The 18,740-nt window shown below is 46.4% G+C and overlaps 1 protein-coding gene across 1 annotated transcript in view; it reads left to right on the plus strand.

Moving 5' to 3' along the window:
• The window catches only part of RUVBL2 (RuvB like AAA ATPase 2), a 75,096-nt gene that overhangs the window by 50,607 nt on the left and 5,749 nt on the right, over positions 1-18,740 (plus strand). Inside the window, exons 7-14 of the mRNA XM_069200858.1 lie at positions 2,155-2,261; positions 2,421-2,514; positions 7,317-7,440; positions 8,313-8,407; positions 9,617-9,735; positions 10,512-10,631; positions 11,192-11,321; positions 11,604-11,718. Coding sequence (XP_069056959.1) covers positions 2,155-2,261; positions 2,421-2,514; positions 7,317-7,440; positions 8,313-8,407; positions 9,617-9,735; positions 10,512-10,631; positions 11,192-11,321; positions 11,604-11,718 — 904 coding nt within the window. The remainder of the gene's footprint in view (positions 1-2,154; positions 2,262-2,420; positions 2,515-7,316; positions 7,441-8,312; positions 8,408-9,616; positions 9,736-10,511; positions 10,632-11,191; positions 11,322-11,603; positions 11,719-18,740) is intronic.

Genomic DNA, 18,740 nt, shown 5'->3' on the forward strand with positions numbered 1-18,740 from the left:
TAGGCATAACTGCCCAAAATGAAATATGGCTTCTCCCTGTTAGCCATGCTGTAATCAAGCACTTCATTACCTAGAAAACAAAACATTAAACATAAATGTTAGAAAAATATACCCTTCTAATAGCTAAATTGTTGTATGAAAAGGTAAAATCTGGGCTCAATCTCGACTTCACTGTTTCACCAACTGGTGTGATCTTAGGCAAATACAAAAATTGTGTTTCACAGAGTCTCCTTTCTAGCCTGCAGGCATCAGGGTGAGTGGGACTCTGTTCTCTCTTTAGATCTTCCTCATTGTCTTGCAGCTCCTCTTGAAGGCATCCTGCAGTGCTCCTCTTCAAGGCAGTAATCATCCAAAACTCTTTTCTCCTCCTCGTGCCCTTTGTTCTTATGAGCACCCTTAATGCCCACAGCTGTGAACAGGACAAACAAAAGGGCAGAGGGCGCAGGGGGCCTCCGGACTCACCTTCATTCTGTTACCATCAGATTGGAGGATGGTCAGTATAGGGCTATCATAAGTAGCGCTTTTGTGCGCTAATGGCCCTCTGAATAATAGATGTGAGAGGGGAAATTGTGTCCCCTTGTCCCCCCACCTTCGTCCCCGTGTCCCCCAACCTTCAAAATCTGGGGGGGATACATCCCCCGCGTCCCCCACACTTCCTACGCCCATGGTAGCACATCCTTACTTGGTTACTGCTCCGCCCTAAAAGGATACCCGCCAAAAGCAACCTTATTCGTGCGCGAAATAATCCTGGCTCCTATACATACTCATGTTGGATGCCCCCTTCCTTGCACTCTGCTGCTTCCACTATGGGCAGCGCCTGAATTAAAAGTTGGTGAGCTGAGACATGATATACAAGCCTGGACAGTCAGTGGTGATGGTGGCTGGCGATTTATACTCCGAGGGAACCTAATGCACCTTCAAGAACATGTGCAACACATATGGACTATCTGTCCATACACGCCACTGCACTTGACTCTGTGATACTCTACGCCACTGCTATTTATGCCGCGCCACTCCACGTCGCTGGACCATACCACTCCACTTTAAACCACGGCACTCTACACCAGTCTAATCTGCACCACAGCACTCTACACCACTATACTCTATTCTGCAACTCTACCCACAGCGCTCTATGCCACTGTACTCTGCCACTCTATTCCACCCCACACTACTGCAGTCTACGACACTGGTCACTACTATTCGCAAAACTCTGCCACTTTAATCTAGGCCACTGCACTCTACCCCAATGTACTCTACACTACTGCACTCTCTGCCATTTGGACATCAAAGCACTTTTTGTCTCTTTTAAGAACAAGCAATGGCAAAGCCAACAACTATTGCCTTTGGCAATGTGTTTTAGCCACGCTGTCTGTGTGATATTGCCTTTTGTGGCATATAATTGATCATTATCCTGTTCCCTAGAGATGCGTACTCCTGTACATCCACCAATTGAACAGTGTGTTTATATATGCAGTGCATGTGTGAGCTGTGCATATTTGATGACCTGGGTCTTGCATTGACCATATTCTTCCGCTAAAGCTTCATATATTTTCATGCTTGAGTCTTCCCCTCACATCGTTTGTCCTTGATATATCAATGATGTCCCACTTTTGGAATCCTGGCAGGGAAGAAGGCCAGTTATTGAGCACTGCTAATTGGTATATATATATATATATATATATATATATATATATATATATATATATATATATATATATATATATATATATATATATATATATATATATATATATATATATATATATATATATTTTTTCGTAAGCCCCCGGATCCTGGGGGGATTCTACCCAACAGGCTGTGTTTTGATTGATATATATATATATGTATATACATACAGTGTGTAAACTGATATTGATTCTACCGTTACCCCGATAGCCTTGGTTGCAGCAATAGCACTGAATGAAGCAAAGGAAGACCATATTTCTAGAAGACAAGCATAATTAAAAAAGAAAAAAAATTGTTGGCCACAGAGAACCCACGCACCTTTGTCCTGAAAAGATTTAAAACCTAAAAGCGAAGGGAGCTAAAAAACGGAAAGGCAGAAGAAGTGGTGCAAAATGTCCTATTGTGAGAACTGTTGATCTAGCTCTTCAGAGCCCTTTGTTTAGAATTCATCTTTTGTTTGCTGTGCAGGGTGCCAAGGTGGGAAAACTGACGCTGAAAACCACTGAGATGGAGACCATCTATGATCTGGGCACCAAGATGATCGAGTCACTGACGAAGGAGAAAGTCCAGTCTGGGTAAGAGCAAAGCGCTAATACTCTGAAGTCTTTAGGATACATCATCTCACCACTGGATATAGGAAGAGAGATTTAGGTTTAAGGAACTTAGTGGTTCTTTGAAGACATTTCTGTGTGTAGCGATTCTTGTTTCTTGGCTCATTTTTCTTTCTTTTGCAGGGATGTCATTACTATTGATAAAGCCACCGGAAAGATTACTAAACTGGGCCGTTCTTTCACCCGGGCACGGGATTACGATGCCATGGGATCGCAGGTACAGATTTCATACTGTGAATGTTTGGCCTCTTCTTTAATGCAAAGGGCCAGTATCCAGGAGCTAACCTGGGCCATGCCCCTGGGGTGTAGGCAGCAAGAGTAGGGTGTGTTGGGAAGCTGATGACTGCGGTCACAGTATCCACGCAAAAAAGTCAACTGTTTTATTCTTTCTTGTTTTGGGGTCTCAGCAGTTAATAAAAACAGAATGGGATTGACGGAGATAGCGGCGTCAGGTGCCTGTTCAGGCTGCACGCATTCACTTGTGGGTAGTTTATTACCCTGCACTATTTACTGACTATTTTTGTGCAGATCTGTGTGGATTTTGACAATCGCAGCCGTTTGCATGAATTAAGGAACCTTTTGAATTGCATGATATTCTTATAGTGGGTGATAGTTTGCTGCAGAACCAGCAGCTCCTTGTCCGGATTCTTGTCCTTTTAGAGCTTGATATTTCCTCTGTTTGCTGTTGCCCAACACGAGGCTTGAGCATAAATCTGGAATTTTTTGACGACAGAAGCCATGTCTTTAAAAGAAAAGAAAAAAAACCTTTACAATGTTTTAGAAAATGTTCTGTTTTCCTGTGAGGAGGCTGAGAGTGAGGAGTCTGGGGGGTGGTGATGGGGGAGAGGACAGAAAACAATGCAACTTTCACCAGAGGCCCTTGCATACCCTTTTTTCATCATATAGATGAGCCACTGGTATCAATGATATGTAATCTATGTTAGAGATATATTCGTCATTAATTACGGTAACAACCTTTTATAAAGGGGGGGAAAAGACCATGTAGCGTCTGCACTATCTTGACCCCTAACTTTTTTCCCCTTTTTTCCACCACCTACAACTCCTGATAAATATGTAACTGGAAGTGGCTGTTAATAATATACATATTTTATCCAGATAGTTTCAAATAAGTTCCCATTGCCCTCTTTTCAGAAGTGACACAACTTCCAGTTTTCTAATCAGAGTAGAGTAGGAAAGTCTGTCCATCGTCCGCATTAGACTAATCTACAGAGGGTAGTTGAATGGGCAGGTCAGGGTTCTTCCTCCCAAAACCAGAGGTGACTTCTGCTTCTTCTTTTTCGGATACTGTTTCCCTGTTCCCGCCCATCCTTCTGGTTCCTCTCTGGGATCCTTGCTCTTAGGTAAGTGAAGTGGGGCCATACGTGTGCCAACTGCTTGGTTGGTTTAAGGTCAGGGCAGTCTGGGGTTCATTAGCAGTGATAATACTCATTTGTGGCTATGCAGAGCCTACGGTTTCTCTATAGCTGAGCTCTGGGGCAATGCGATAAGATCTGTAACAAGGACCATCGGATGCAATAATTATGTTCCCTCTACAGTGCAGGCAGGGCAATGGACTTTTGAGCGATGCATTTTTTTGTGCTGGTTCTTTATAAAAGGAACCAAAATGAGGTACACTGTAAAGAGTCCAAGCAAACCCCAGAGGGATTACAGAGGCACAAATGACACCCCAAATGCTCTCTTTTGTGGTGGTGTGTGGCAAGGAGGCATATCAGAAGGTAGTGCTAAGCATGTATTGTACACACAAAGGTAGTAAGCGAGACAAACGCTCAATAAAGAAATCTGACACCAATTTATAAAAATAACATACTTTTGTATAAATGTTGATACCAAGATCAGAATCAGGTGAGTACTTTTTGAGTTATGAATTTTCAGTTTTTAAAAGTTGACAGTGCAATTTTGGGAGCGGTAATGTTATCCTATGGGGGAAAAACATACTGCATGCGGGTACATAGCAGCGACTACAAGGTTCAGGGCAGCACCAACAGGTAACTTCTGGAGTCCCTGGGGTGTCCGGGTGCAGCATCAGGTGCCCTAATGTTATCCTAGGGGAAAAGAAACATATACTGCATTCGGGCACTTAGCAACAATCTAAAGGACTGTTCTTCTGGAGTTAAGGTAAGTATTTGGCAAGGTTCAGAGCAGTACCAACAGGTGACTTCGAGAGGCACTGCGGCGTCTGGGTGCAGAGGTGCTTTTAAGCCTCGGGTGCCCCAGTATTATCCTGTGGGTAAGAAACAGACTGCATACAGGTACCTGTCAATGACATACAGGACTGTTCTTCTGGACTTGAGATGAGTATGGGGCAAGGTCCAAGACCACACCAACAGTTCACCTCGGGGGCTCTGGGGCATCCGTGTGCAGAGGTGTTTTGAAGCGTCAGGTGTCCCATTCACTTGAGTGGAGATTGGTCCAGTCAAAAAGAGGTTGCAAGCAGGGACTGGGCGGCCAGTCTGGGGGAACCCACAGGGGGCTCGACCGTTGAGATCCTCAGGCACGTGGAGACATCATTGGCCCACTTCTCTTTGGGCTGTGGGGCTCGGCTGCAGTGGTGTCTTTTGGTGTGTGGTTCCGGTGTAGGGGATACTTGCTGCTGGAGGGGACCTGCAGAAAGAGGCTGCAGACAGTGTCGGGAGGTCCACTGTTGGCAAACCCAAGGTGGACTTTGGCTCTGGAGGGCCTGGGGACCACACTGGCACAGTTGGCCCACGTCAGCTCGGGCTAGGGGGCACGGTGTAGTGGTGCTGTCCGTTGTCGGGTTTCAGCGGTCCGGAGTCCTCCTGAGTTTTCTTTGGTGCCTACATGTTGCAGGGCAGCAGCTTTGCTACTCCATGGAGATTCTGGTTACTTCTCAAAGTGCTGGAAGTCCTCTCAGGCTTTTGGAGGCAGAACAGCTGCAGGATAGTCATCTTTGGCACAGTTGTCGAGGACAGCAGACAGGCCGGCGTAATTGGGACCAAGTCAGTTACTGCTCCTCAATTCTTTTTTTTTTCTCAGCTTTTTGGGTCCTTCTTCTGTAGTCCAGCGAGTCCAAGTTCCTGGTATCAGGGGGTCCCCTCAATACTCAATGTAGGGGAATTAAGGGGAGTGAAGGGTAGTAGCTAATGGGCTTCTTTCCCCTTCCTTTGGGGAATGGTCATCACCTTGTCCCAGAATTCCTAATTCCCCCATTCACAAGATGATGGAATTCCTAAGGCTGTGTTCATTTCAGGCTAGTCTCCCTAGATGTGTGTCCAGTCTGCAAATGCAACACATCTCCTGCATAGCAAATTTTCCCACCTGTTCAGGTGCCCAGTGCTCCCTGGGGCAGGGGGTGGGGGGGGGGGGTCAGCATCCCCCTCCTGAGGTAAGCCAGATCTGCATACCTGGGCAGTGAATTTCTTTGAAGTGCCCCTGCCTTGGAATGCAGATTTGCAGGTAATCCTGTTGGGAGGGGTGTGCTAACCTTGTTCCTGACCGCCCGAGAGCTAAGGGGTGTGTTAACTTTGTTCCTGACCACCTGAGAGCTAAGGCTGTCACCCCTGAGGGGTCAGACTGGTGGAAGCTAGTCAGCCAGCCCACCAGCACTTGGTAGGTTTTCAGGGAGCCCCTCTGTGGTGCATTCTGAGTGCATGTATTAATAAATCCATCACTGGAATCAGTGAGGGTTTATTAATATGAGATGTTTGATACCAAACATCCCTATTTTCTGTGAAGCCATCATTTAGCTGGGGGAACTCATATTGAGCAGTGTCTAGCACATGTATTTAAAATGGTATCCATGTTCACTTACTATGTCTAAGAATTGACAAAGACATAGTCAAGGCATATTTGCTCCTGCAGAAATGCCCTCACCTGTAATATAATGTACCCTTCCTTAGGGCTGTAAGGCCTGCTGTAGGGGTAACTTACAAGTATTACAGGCAGTGTTAGGGGAGATGGCACACAAGTGTGTGTCATGTTGTTTTTTTACTTTTTGGAGCACCTTGTCACGCAGCCTGCAGTGGTAGTCTATGAGTTTTGTGGTGGGTCCCTTAGGGTCACAAGCTGTGCTGCAGCTCTTGAGGGATCCTTTTTAGTACTCCTGTCCTAGGTGCCAGAGGCACCTTTTACTAGTGACTTATAGAGGTGCTAAAGGGCATGGCCACTTGGGGATCAGGTGACCAGGTATTTTGTTTTGGGGAAGGAACACTGGCACTGGGTACCTGGTTAGCAGGAATCCAATGATCTTCAGTCAGTCAAAGTTTTATCAAAAACTAGGCAAAAAGTGGGAGGCTTCTGCAGCCAGAACCCAGTTTCCTACAGTGGCCTACTCAACCAATCTTATGAGTGTGGGCTATATGCCCTATAGTTTCTGTAATATGAGCTTCCGCTGCATGGGTTTGGTGCAGCAACCAATGCTTCATGCCAAAGATGCTTATTTTAACCTTTTGTATCAATTAACATTGACCTTTGCACTATTGACCGTTGGTATACCATGAATGCAATCGTGGAATGTGGTTACGAAAATATATCATTGCAGTTAGGCTTTTTCCCAACTTTTGACCCGTTTCTTTTTATTCACTCACTTGTCCAACTGTGTTCACACACAGTTATTATTCCAAATCAGAGATTAGGTCTTTCTGATCATATGGCAACCTGTTTTCATACGAGTCTGGACTTCATTTTTCTAGTTTGTTAATAAATGCAGGAAGATTCAAATTGTGTCTCTTATTTTGAGCACAGCTCTATGCTTGTGAATTTAAGGCTCTTCAGGGGTTGAATTCACCTGTCCCAAGTCTGTCTGAGCACTGCTGTTGCAAGCAGCTGGTCAGTGGTTGATTTTAAAGGGCTTTGTTGCACCTTCAGGGGGTGAATATGTTTTTTTTCTTTGTTGATTTTGGGAAATGAGTGCAGATTCAGGTTGAGCAATAAAAAAAAAAAACACCTGAAAATTGTATTTGATGCAAGTACTCAACCTCTTTGAGTGTTTTTTCTGGTATTGAAATAACACTGTTCCCACCTTGTCTTCACTCCTTTTAGACAAAGTTCGTCCAGTGCCCTGATGGAGAACTTCAGAAACGCAAGGAGGTGGTGCACACAGTATCGCTTCACGAGATCGATGTCATCAACAGCCGCACACAGGGCTTCCTGGCCCTCTTTTCTGGTACAAACTGCAACACCATCCCTGCAGACCTGCACATATTATTAGTAACCCGTAGCAACAATGGAACACTCCTGAGAGAAAGCTTAGAGTGAGGGGCACTGCTAGGAGGAAACTCCCTGAAGTGGTCCCATGACGTTTACCCAGCTCAGCTGGGAGAGTTCTGGAGCACTGACCAAGCACTGCTCAGAGAAAACATACACTAGAGGCACAGCTTGAAGGAAACTCACTAATGTGTCCCTATAATGTTTGGTGCTGCTGTGAGGAGGATGTTGACTGGGTGCTGCTGATAGGAAGATCACATGATCTGGGTGCTATAGTATTGACTGGTCGTTTTTGGGCGGGAAGCGTTCACACACTGACTTTTGTAGCTCTGACATAGCACTGACGAGAATGCGCCCACAAATTGGGGCGATTCAGCATCCACTTGCCACTGCTGGGAGGAAGTAGCAGTAGTACTGTGAGGGAATCCCTGATGTAAGCATCTATAATGCTGTATACACGGTGTGTATTGAACACTGACTGAGCCACGTTGATGTGCTCAACAGTCCTTACAAGAAGTTACCCGGAACTGCATCTTAGAATATAAAACATGGGAGCTAGGCATGCAGGGATGAAAATGTAAGTGGTGGAAGTTGGGCAATCTTGGGTTAAGTAATGGTTGAAAAGAGAGCTGTTTCTGTGAAGAAAAAAGGTGTAGGGCTGTGCAGGTATTAAGGAGGGATAACTTGGGGGGGGGGGGGGAGACTTTGCTTCGTTTTTTGTAGTTGCACATTACATGCTTTTTCCCTAGTTTTTTTGCCGTATTTTATATATTTGTTTGCTTCCCTGTTCCCTAACCTTGTGCTCTCTGGTATGTTTTATCTTCTCTGCAGGGGACACTGGTGAGATTAAGTCTGAAGTGCGTGAGCAGATCAACGCTAAGGTAGCTGAATGGAGAGAGGAGGGGAAAGCAGAGATTATCCCAGGTGTAAGTGTTCTGCCCGTGAGGCTGCCTTTTGTTTTTTGCTCGTCTATTCCTGCAATTCCACTATTTGTATTTTTTAATGTTTTTTTTAACCCAAACTGTGGTCATTTATGGGTTCATGCTGTCTAACTAACCATGTTTTATAGTTATAATATGTTTTAAAACATGAACATTTCGGGTTTCACACTTTGAGTAGATGTTTTATTGACTTTTTATTGGCAGTATAACGAATTTGCCTGTCTAAACATGTACAAATCATTATTTGAATTGAGTCGAACTCACTAGTACCTGGACCATCAACCCTACAGCCCTCCCCATTCCACACTGTGCCCCAGTGATCCCTAAGTATTGAACAATGTGACCGACTGACTCTCGGGTATTACATACATTGGTGGTGACTGGTGAGTTGGCTCCAGTCTGGGACTGAAACTGCTCTCATTCCATGACAATTCTCCATTCATTCATTGGTGACATTTGGCACCTACATCTGCTTACAGTTTTTTTTTTTTTTAAAGAACATCTGCCTTGGCTCCACGATTCAAACCTGCATAATATTTTTCTGGCGCCCTCCCACAGTTTCTGTCCTGAAGGTCGGAACGTCATCAACACTTTGACCAAGCATACTCAGTTCCCTTATTGATTAAGAGATTGTGCAGTAGATCCACTAACTTGAACCCAGCAATCTTATGTGAGCCCTAGTTTCTTGCTTTTTGAATAAATATACACCACTAATCCCCACCAATGTTTTTCACTTTTATCACTTGCTGGCACCGAACACAGTACTGGTCATGGTATTGACATACATTTTTCCGATTCAGGATTAAATATCTTGTGTCTTGGCTGGATTTCTTTATGGCATTTATTACATTGACAATTAGCTTACCAAAAAAAATGCATGATGGAGCGTCTGAGTACGAGTCCTTAATGAACCACTGTTTTTAATGTACTCCATAATCCTGGTTTCCGTAAGGCATATTGGGTTGCCCTTGTGTCTTTTTATTATCACTTATAAGACTTGAAGTAAGCAGAGCAGTACATTTCCTAAGCTCAGTAGCTTAACCCTCAGTGACTATCATCACTGCCTGGGCCGTGACTGAAGACTTTGAGTTCAGTTGTTCTGTAAGCGTGCATTATGGATGTGCTACTCAAGGCTGTGCTCTAAAAAAGATTCTTTACTGCAAGCATCAGCAGCTTTCACATCCATCCTTACAGGTTCTCTTCATAGATGAGGTGCACATGCTGGACATAGAGTGCTTCTCTTTCTTGAATCGCGCCCTAGAGAGTGACATGGCGCCTGTTCTCATCATGGCCACCAACCGCGGAATTACCAGGTAAGCCAGCATTTTGTTTCTGATGCGATTTGCAGAAAAACTATTTGGAGACGCACTGTTTTCTTGTTTAGCTTGTCCTTGATTCTGAATTTTGTTTTCCCTCCTATGCAGTGAATGAGACTGCAAGTACATTTCAGCATTTCATAGGATAAAGGCCACCAGTGCAACTTTTTTGTAACAAAATGTTATCTATGTAAGAAATTGGATTATTATTTGGGGGTCAGTGACTACTCACCTCAAGGAATAATCACAACCCTTGTCAGGGTGAACCTTCAAAGTGAGTAAAATATCCTGAACTCAAATATCTAGTAACTATAGCGCAGAACAGAGAACAGGCAATATTAACTGAAGGCAACCTATAAAGTATTTATGCAGTACCATATCAGTAATAAAGTCAAAAGGCAAAACAAAAGAAACCTCAAACCGAAGTAGAAAAATAGAGTAAAATGTAATAAACAAGTTGTCACCAAAAAGACAAAAATTAAATCGGGCTAACTGGAGATATGAGTTTTTGCAGTTTTGAATATGAATAGTGCCAATAAGCATGAAGGGCCAGTGATAGCCAGAACTCACTCACAAAAGGGGGTGTGGAGACTGCTTTGTTCTTTTGCCCACCTCAGCTTGGACCCAGCCATCTACCAATCAGGACAGTGCTAGCCGATCAGGTGCTTTGAGCTTTCTGGACTACTGGTGACACAATTTTTTACACTTGCTCATTTATTTGTCGTTTTTTCATACTGATGCGCTCATATCTGTTTTTGGCTCTACCCCTACAGAATCCGTGGGACAAACTATCAGAGCCCCCATGGAATTCCTATTGATTTGTTGGACCGGCTTCTGATCATCTCCACGACCCCGTACAACGAGAAGGAAACCAAGCAGATTCTGAAGATCAGGTCAGACATGCAGGTTCCCGTGTAGGATGTGCCTATGTTGGCATGTGTTGAACGAGGAAGATGCTTTAAAAGATGTTGCTTTTATTGTTACCAATAGACCTACTGTGTGCTTCCCCTTCCTTCGCAGCACAGCTGAGCTTCCACCACTGTTTCTGGTAAGGAGAGAGCACAGGCTTTTGAGTTCTAGTTGTGCGATTTGTCAGCCTGCCCCAACGCCTTATAAGTTCTGGTTCCCTTTGCCAAAACAACTTGGAGGGAAGCAGTTCATGTTTTGGAGACTGCATTTTTTCTTGGGAACCAAATACTAGATGAAAAATAGACTCCAAGTTAAAATATGAACTGCCTCTTCAGCCTCTAGAAAGAGCGTTTGTCAAACTGAAGTTGGAGTTTTCAGGCGGCTTAACTTGGCGGGGGCTGCTCTGTAGGTTCTCCTGGTTGGTCCACTCCCTAGCCGGGACCAATGTACATTCTCTTTTTTTTTTTGTCCCTGTTTTGATGCCTTCGAGGAATTTGCTCCGCGGAGCACTCATAAATGTTGTCCTCTCCCTGTTCCCTTGCAGGTGTGAAGAGGAAGACGTAGAAATGAGTGACGACGCCTACACGGTGCTGACTCGGATTGGGCAGGAGACCTCCCTGCGCTATGCTATGCAGCTCATCACCGCCGCCCACTTGGTGTGCCGGAAGCGGAAGGTGAGCGAGAGACAGTTACTTCCTCCTGTTTACATACTGTGCTGAATAGGCAAAGGTGGCTGGGCCTATCCCCTGCCACATCCATCATTCCTTCTTGAACCTCCAGTGTCTGAACGTTTTCTGTCGCTCCAGATGGTCTAATGGAGAAAGGGCTAATTGATTCACCCTGGACCTTTGTTCCCACTCCGTGCCAGGGTTAGCAGCCGTTGGCAGGCTATGATTCGTGTTTCTAGCGCCTACAGATTGGCATGGCCTCTCATTCTGCTGTGCTTGTGTTCGCAGGGCACTGAGGTACAGGTGGACGACATCAAGCGGGTGTACTCCTTGTTCCTGGATGAGTCCCGCTCCACGCAGTACATGAAGGAATACCAGGATGCCTTTATGTTCAACGAGATGAGTATGTTATGGTTTGTCTCTGTTCCAAACCTCAATCCTAATGCAGACCAAACCGACACCGTTAATATTCTGAGTTTGTCAAATTATTGTTTCCCTTTGCAAAATACCTCCCTTTTTCGCTGTCCTTTCTAGTAGTAGTTGTACATATTTTATTAGTAGCACTTCCCACCGATTTAGTTTTGTTGGAAAGCAATGCCTTTTATTTAATTTAAATAATTATGAATATATTAGAAAAGTGTGGTTATCATCTTTATGAGCCAGGTTTTATGGAACAGTATTTTTGCAGGATTTTTTAGGGCATTTTTGTGTTGTTCCGCGAGATTAGGTGGTTTCTGTTATTTGTGTGTACATATATATATATATATATATTTTTTTTTTTTTACACTGAAGATAAAAAATGTATAGCTTAGGCTAGGCGTTTAAAAGAAGAAATGGACTCAAATGATACTATTTTGCATGTAGTTACAATAGGCTTTCAGTTCTCCGAGGAGAACAGAAATGCATAGCATTAGAGCAACATTTTGTGGCAAAGTGCATGTAGTAAAGGCAGGCACAATGAACACATTCTTACTTACTAAATAAGCAGTGCCTATGGGTGTACGCAATAGTGCTTCACGATACTTCAGCAGCACACCAGGGAGCATCATCTATCTAAATCAGTCTATGACCCAGGCCCCTAGAGCCTGATCTGACAGTTAATGTGCTTGGATGAGGCAGGAAACTGGCACATGAGGTTGTGGAGCAGTTCTGTTTCCCCTGATGTACTGCAGCACAAAGAGCACCCAGCACAGGATTCATGTGTGCTGTAGTTTTTTTGTACCTTCTGCGCAAGTTATACACATGTTTTACAGTTTACACATTCACATAGTGTAGGAAGTTGGCTCTGTATGTGCTATTTCAAAGTAAGGAATAGCATGCACAGAGTCCAAGGGTTCCCCTTAGAGGTAAAATAGTGGTAAAAAGAGATAATACTAATGCTCTATTTTGTGGTAGTGTGGTCGAGCAGTAGGCTTATCCAAGGGAGTAGTGTTAAGCATTTGTTGTACATACACACAGGCAATAAATGAGGAACACACACTCAGAGACAAATCCAGCCAATAGGTTTTGTTATAGAAAAATATCTTTTCTTAGTTTATTTTAAGAACCACAGGTTCAAATTCTACATGTAATATCTCATTTGAAAGGTATTGCAGGTAAGTACTTCGGGAACTTTAAATCATTACATTAGCATGTATACTTTTTACATAAAACACAATAAGCTGTTTTAAAAGTGGACACTTAGTGCAATTTTCACAGTTCCTGGGGGAGGTAAGTTTTTGTTAGTTTTCACAGGTAAGTAAGTCACTTACGGGTTTCAGTTTTTGGTCCAAGGTAGCCCACCGTTGGGGGTTCAGAGCAACCCCAAAGTTATCACACCAGCAGCTCAGGGCCGGTCAGGTGCAAAGGTCAAAGAGGTGCCCAAAACGCATAGGCTGCAATGGAGAGAAGGGGGTGCCCCGGTTCCGGTCTGCCAGCAGGTAAGTACCCGCGTCTTCGGAGGGCAGACCAGGGGGGTTTTGTAGGGCACCGGGGGGGACACAAGTCCACACAGAAAGTACACCCTCAGCAGCGCGGGGGCGGCCGGGTGCAGTGTGCAAACAAGCGTCGGGTTTCCTTTAGTTTTCAATGGGAGACCAAGGGGTCTCTTCAGCGATGCAGGCAGGCAAGGGAGGGGCTCCTCGGGGTAGCCACCACCTGGGCAAGGGAGAGGGCCTCCTGGGGGTCACTCCTGCACAGAAGTTCCGTTTCTTTAGGGGCTGGGGGCTGCGGGTGCAGGGTCTTTCCCAGCCGTCGGGAAATGGAGTTCAGACAGTCGCGGTCAGGGGGAGCCTGGGGATTCCCTCTGCAGGCGTTGCTGTGGGGGCTCAACTTTGGTTACTCACAGTCGTAGAGTCGCCGGAGGGTCCTCCCTGAGTTGGTTGTTCTCCACCAGTCGAGTCGGGGTCGCCAGGTGCAGTGTTGCAAGTCTCACGCTTCTTGCGGGGAGTTGCAGGGGTCTTTAAATCTGCTCCTTGTAACAAAGTTGCAGTTCTTTTGGAGCAGTGCCGCTGTCCTCGGGAGTTTCTTGTCTTTTTCGAAGCAGGGCAGTCCTTAGAGGATTCAGAGGTCGCTGGTCCCTTGGAAAGCGTCGCTGGAGCAGGTTTCTTTGGAAGGCAGGAGACAGGCCGGTAAGTCTGGGGCCAAGGCAGTTGGTGTCTTCTGGTCTTCCTCTGCAGGGGTTTTTCAGCTCAGCAGTCCTTCTTCTTGTAGTTGCAGGAATCTAAAATCTTAGGTTCAGGGAAGCCCTTAAATACTAAATTTAAGGGCGTGTTTAGGTCTGGGGGGTTAGTAGCCAATGGCTACTAGCCTTGAGGGTGGGTACACCCTCTTTGTGCCCCCTCCCAAGGGGAGGGGGTCACATCCCTAATCCTATTGGGGGAATCCTCCATCTGCAAGATGGAGGATGTCTAAAAGTTAGTCACTTCAGCTCAGGGCACCTTAGGGGCTGTCCTGACTGGCCAGTGACTCCTCCTTGTTGTTTTCTTTGTTTCCTCCAGCCTTGCCGCCAAAAGTGGGGGCCGTGGCCGGAGGGGGCGGGCAACTCCACTAAGCTGGAGTGTCCTGCGGTGCTGTGACAAAGGGGTGAGCCTTTGAGGCTCACCGCCAGGTGTTACAGCTCCTGCCTGGGGGAGGTGTTAGCATCTCCACCCAGTGCAGGCTTTGTTACTGGCCTCAGAGTGACAAAGGCACTCTCCCCATGGGGCCAGCAACATGTCTCTAGTGTGGCAGGCTGCTGGAACCAGTCAGCCTACACAGATAGTCGGTTAAGTTTCAGGGGGCACCTCTAAGGTGCCCTCTGTGGTGTATTTTACAATAAAATGTACACTGGCATCAGTGTGCATTTATTGTGCTGAGAAGTTTGATACCAAACTTCCCTGTTTTCAGTGTAGCCATTATGGTGCTGTGGAGTTCGTGTAAAACAGACTCCCAGACCATATACTCTTATGGCTACCCTGCACTTACAATGTCTAAGGTATTGCTTAGACACTGTAGGGGCACAGTGCTCATGCACTGGTGCCCTCACCTATGGTATAGTGCACCCTGCCTTAGGGCTGTAAGGCCTACTAGAGGGGTGACTCATCTATACCTGCATAGGCAGTGAGAGGCTGGCATGGCACCCTGAGGGGAGTGCCATGTCGACTTACTCGTTTTGTTCTCACCAGCACACACAAGCTGGCAAGCAGTGTGTCTGTGCTGAGTGAGGGGTCTCCAGGGTGGCATAAGACATGCTGCAGCCCTTAGAGACCTTCCCTGGCATCAGGGCCCTTGGTACCAGAGGTACCAGTTACAAGGGACTTATCTGCATGCCAGGGTGTGCCAATTGTGGAATCAAAAGTACAGGTTAGGGAAAGAACACTGGTGCTGGGGCCTGGTTAGCAGGCCTCAGCACACTTCCAATTCAAAACATAGCATCAGCAAAGGCAAAAAGTCAGGGGGTAACCATGCCAAGGAGGCATTTCCTTACACAACCCCCCCCCAACCCCCCCCCCCCCCCCCCCCCCCCCCCAAACGAAAGAGGATGAGACTAACCTTTCCCAAGAGAGTCTTCATTTTCTAAGTGGAAGAACCTGGAAAGGCCATCTGCATTGGCATGGGCAGTCCCAGGTCTGTGTTCCACTATAAAGTCCATTCCCTGTAGGGAGATGGACCACCTCAACAGTTTTGGATTTTCACCTTTCATTTGCATCAGCCATCTGAGAGGTCTGTGGTCAGTCTGAACTAGGAAGTGAGTACCAAAGAGGTATGGTCTCAACTTCTTCAGGGACCAAACCACAGCAAAAGCCTCCCTCTCAATGGCACTCCGACGCTGCTCCCTGGGGAGTAACCTCCTGCTAATGAAAGCAACAGGCTGGTCAAGGCCATCATCATTTGTTTGGGACAAAACTGCCCCTATCCCATGTTCAGAGGCATCTGTTTGCACAATGAATTGCTTGGAGTAATCTGGAGCTTTTAGAACTGGTGCTGTGCACATAGCTTGCTTCAGGGTGTCAAAGGCCTGTTGGCATTCTACAGTCCAGTTTACTTTCTTGGGCATTTTCTTGGAGGTGAGTTCTGTGAGGGCTGTCACAATGGATCCATATCCCTTCACAAACCTCCTATAGTACCCAGTTAAGCCAAGGAATGCCCTGACTTGAGTCTGGGTTTTTGGAGCTGCCCAGTCCAGGATAGTCTGGATCTTAGGCTGGAGTGGCTGAACTTGGCCTCCACCTACAAGGTGTCCCAAGTAAACCACAGTTCCCTGCCCTATCTGGCATTTGGATGCCTTGATAGAGAGGCCTGCAGATTGCAGAGCCTTCAAAACCTTCTTCAGGTGGACCAGGTGATCCTGCCAGGTGGAGCTGAAGACAGCAATATCATCAAGATAAGCTGCACTAAAGGATTCCAACCCAGCAAGGACTTGATTCACCAACCTTTGGAAGGTGGCAGGGGCATTCTTTAAACCAAAGGGCATAACAGTGAACTAATAATGCCCATCAGGTGTGGAGAATGCTGTCTTTTCTTTTGCTCCAGGGGCCATTTTGATTTGCCAGTACCCTGCTGTTAAGTCAAAGGTACTTAAGAATTTGGCAGCCCCTAATTTGTCTATTAGCTCATCAGCTCTAGGAATGGGATGAGCATCTGTCTTGGTGACAGAGTTGAGACCTCTGTAGTCCACACAAAACCTCATCTCTCTCTTTCCTTCTTTGGTGTGAGGTTTGGGGACTAAGACCACTGGGCTAGCCCAGGGGCTGTCAGAGTACTCAATTACTCCCAATTCCAGCATCTTGTGGACTTCCACCTTGATGCTTTCCTTAACTTGGTCAGACTGTCTAAATATTTTGGTTTTGACAGGCATGCTGTCTCCTGTGTCCACATCATGGGTACACAGGTGTGTCTGACCAGGGGTTAGGGAAAAGAGTTCAGCAAACTGTTGCAGGACCTTCCTACAGTCAGCCTGCTGTTGGCCAGAGAGGGTGTCTGAGTAGATCACTCCATCCACTGAGCCATCTTTAGGGTCTGATGAGAGGAGATCAGGGAGAGGTTCACTCTCAGCTTCCTGGTCCTCATCTGTTACCATCAACAGATTTACATCAGCCCTGTCATGGAAGAGCTTAAGGCGGTTCACATGGATCACCCTCTTGGGGCTCCTGCTTGTGCCCAGGTCCACCAGGTAGGTGACCTGACTCTTCCTCTCTAGTACTGGGTAAGGGCCACTCCATTTGTCCTGAAGTGCCTTGGGAGCCACAGGCTCCAGAACCCAGACTTTCTGCCCTGGTTGGAATTCAACCAGTGCAGCCTTTTGGTCATACCACAACTTCTGGAGTTGTTGGCTGGCCTCAAGGTTTTTACTTGCCTTTTCCATGTACTCTGCCATCCTTGTGCGAAGGCCAAGTACATAGTCCACTATGTCTTGTTTAGGCTCATGAAGAGGTCTCTCCCAGCCTTCTTTAACAAGAGCAAGTGGTCCCCTTACAGGGTGGCCAAACAGAAGTTCAAAGGGTGAGAATCCTACTCCCTTCTGAGGCACCTCTCTATAAGCGAAAAGCAGACATGGCAAGAGGACATCCCATCTCCTTTTGAGTTTTTCTGGGAGCCCCATGATCATGCCCTTTAATGTCTTGTTGAATCTCTCAACAAGGCCATTAGTTTGTGGATGATATGGTGTAGTGAATTTGTAAGTCACTCCACACTCATTCCACATGTGTTTTAGGTATGCTGACATGAAGTTGGTACCTCTGTCAGACACCACCTCCTTAGGGAAGCCCACTCTGGTAAAGATACCAATGAGGGCCTTGGCTACTGCAGGGGCAGTAGTCGACCTAAGGGGAATAGCTTCAGGATACCTAGTAGCATGATCCACTACTACTAGGATATACATATTTCCTGAGGCTGTGGGAGGTTCTAGTGGACCAACTATGTCCACACCCACGCTTTCAAAGGGGACCCCCACCACTGGAAGTGGAATGAGGGGGGCCTTTGGATGCCCACCTGTCTTACCACTGGCTTGACAGGTGGGGCAGGAGAGGCAAAACTCCTTAACCTTCTGGGACATATTGGGCCAGTAGAAGTGGTTGACTAACCTCTCCCACGTCTTGGTTTGTCCCAAATGCCCAGCAAGGGGAATATCATGGGCTAAGGTCAGAATAAACTCTCTGAAACTCTGAGGCACTACCACTCTCCTAGTGGCACCAGGTTTGGGATCTCTTGCCTCAGTGTACAGGAGTCCATCTTCCCAATAGACCCTATGTGTTCCATTTTTCTTGCCTTTGGACTCTTCAGCAGCTTGCTGCCTAAGGCCTTCAAGAGAGGGACAGGTTTCTTGTCCCTTACACAACTCTTCCCTTGAGGGTCCCCCTGGGCCCAAGAGCTCAACCTGATAAGGTTCCAGCTCCATAGGCTCAGTTCCCTCAGAGGGCAGAACTTCTTCCTGAGAAGAGAGGTTCTCTTTTTGGTGTTGTGTTGCAGCTGGTTAACCAGCTGACTTTCCTTTTCTCTTGGTAGGCTGGGCCATTTTTCCAGACTCCAGCTCTACTTTTTCACCCTGAGCCTTGCATTGTGCCCTTGTCTTGACACACACCAGTTCAGGGATACCCAGCATGGCTGCATGGGTTTTCAGTTCTACCTCAGCCCATGCTGAGGACTCCAGGTCATTTCCAAGCAAACAGTCTACTGGGATATTTGAGGAGACCACCACCTGTTTCAGGCCATTGACCCCTCCCCACTCTAAAGTTACCATAGCCATGGGATGTACTTTAGTCTGATTGTCAGCGTTGGTGACTGGATAAGTTTGTCCAGCCAGGTATTGGCCAGGGGAAACCAGTTTCTCTGTCACCATGGTGACACTGGCACCTGTATCCCTCAGGCCCTCTACACTTGTCCCATTAATTAAGAGCTGCATGCCTGTATTTTTGCATGTTAGGGGGCCAGGCAGCCAGTGTGGCTAAATCCACCCCACCCTCAGAG

This window comes from Pleurodeles waltl, chromosome 7, assembly GCF_031143425.1.
Source record: "Pleurodeles waltl isolate 20211129_DDA chromosome 7, aPleWal1.hap1.20221129, whole genome shotgun sequence".
NCBI classification, from domain to species: Eukaryota; Metazoa; Chordata; class Amphibia; order Caudata; family Salamandridae; genus Pleurodeles; species Pleurodeles waltl.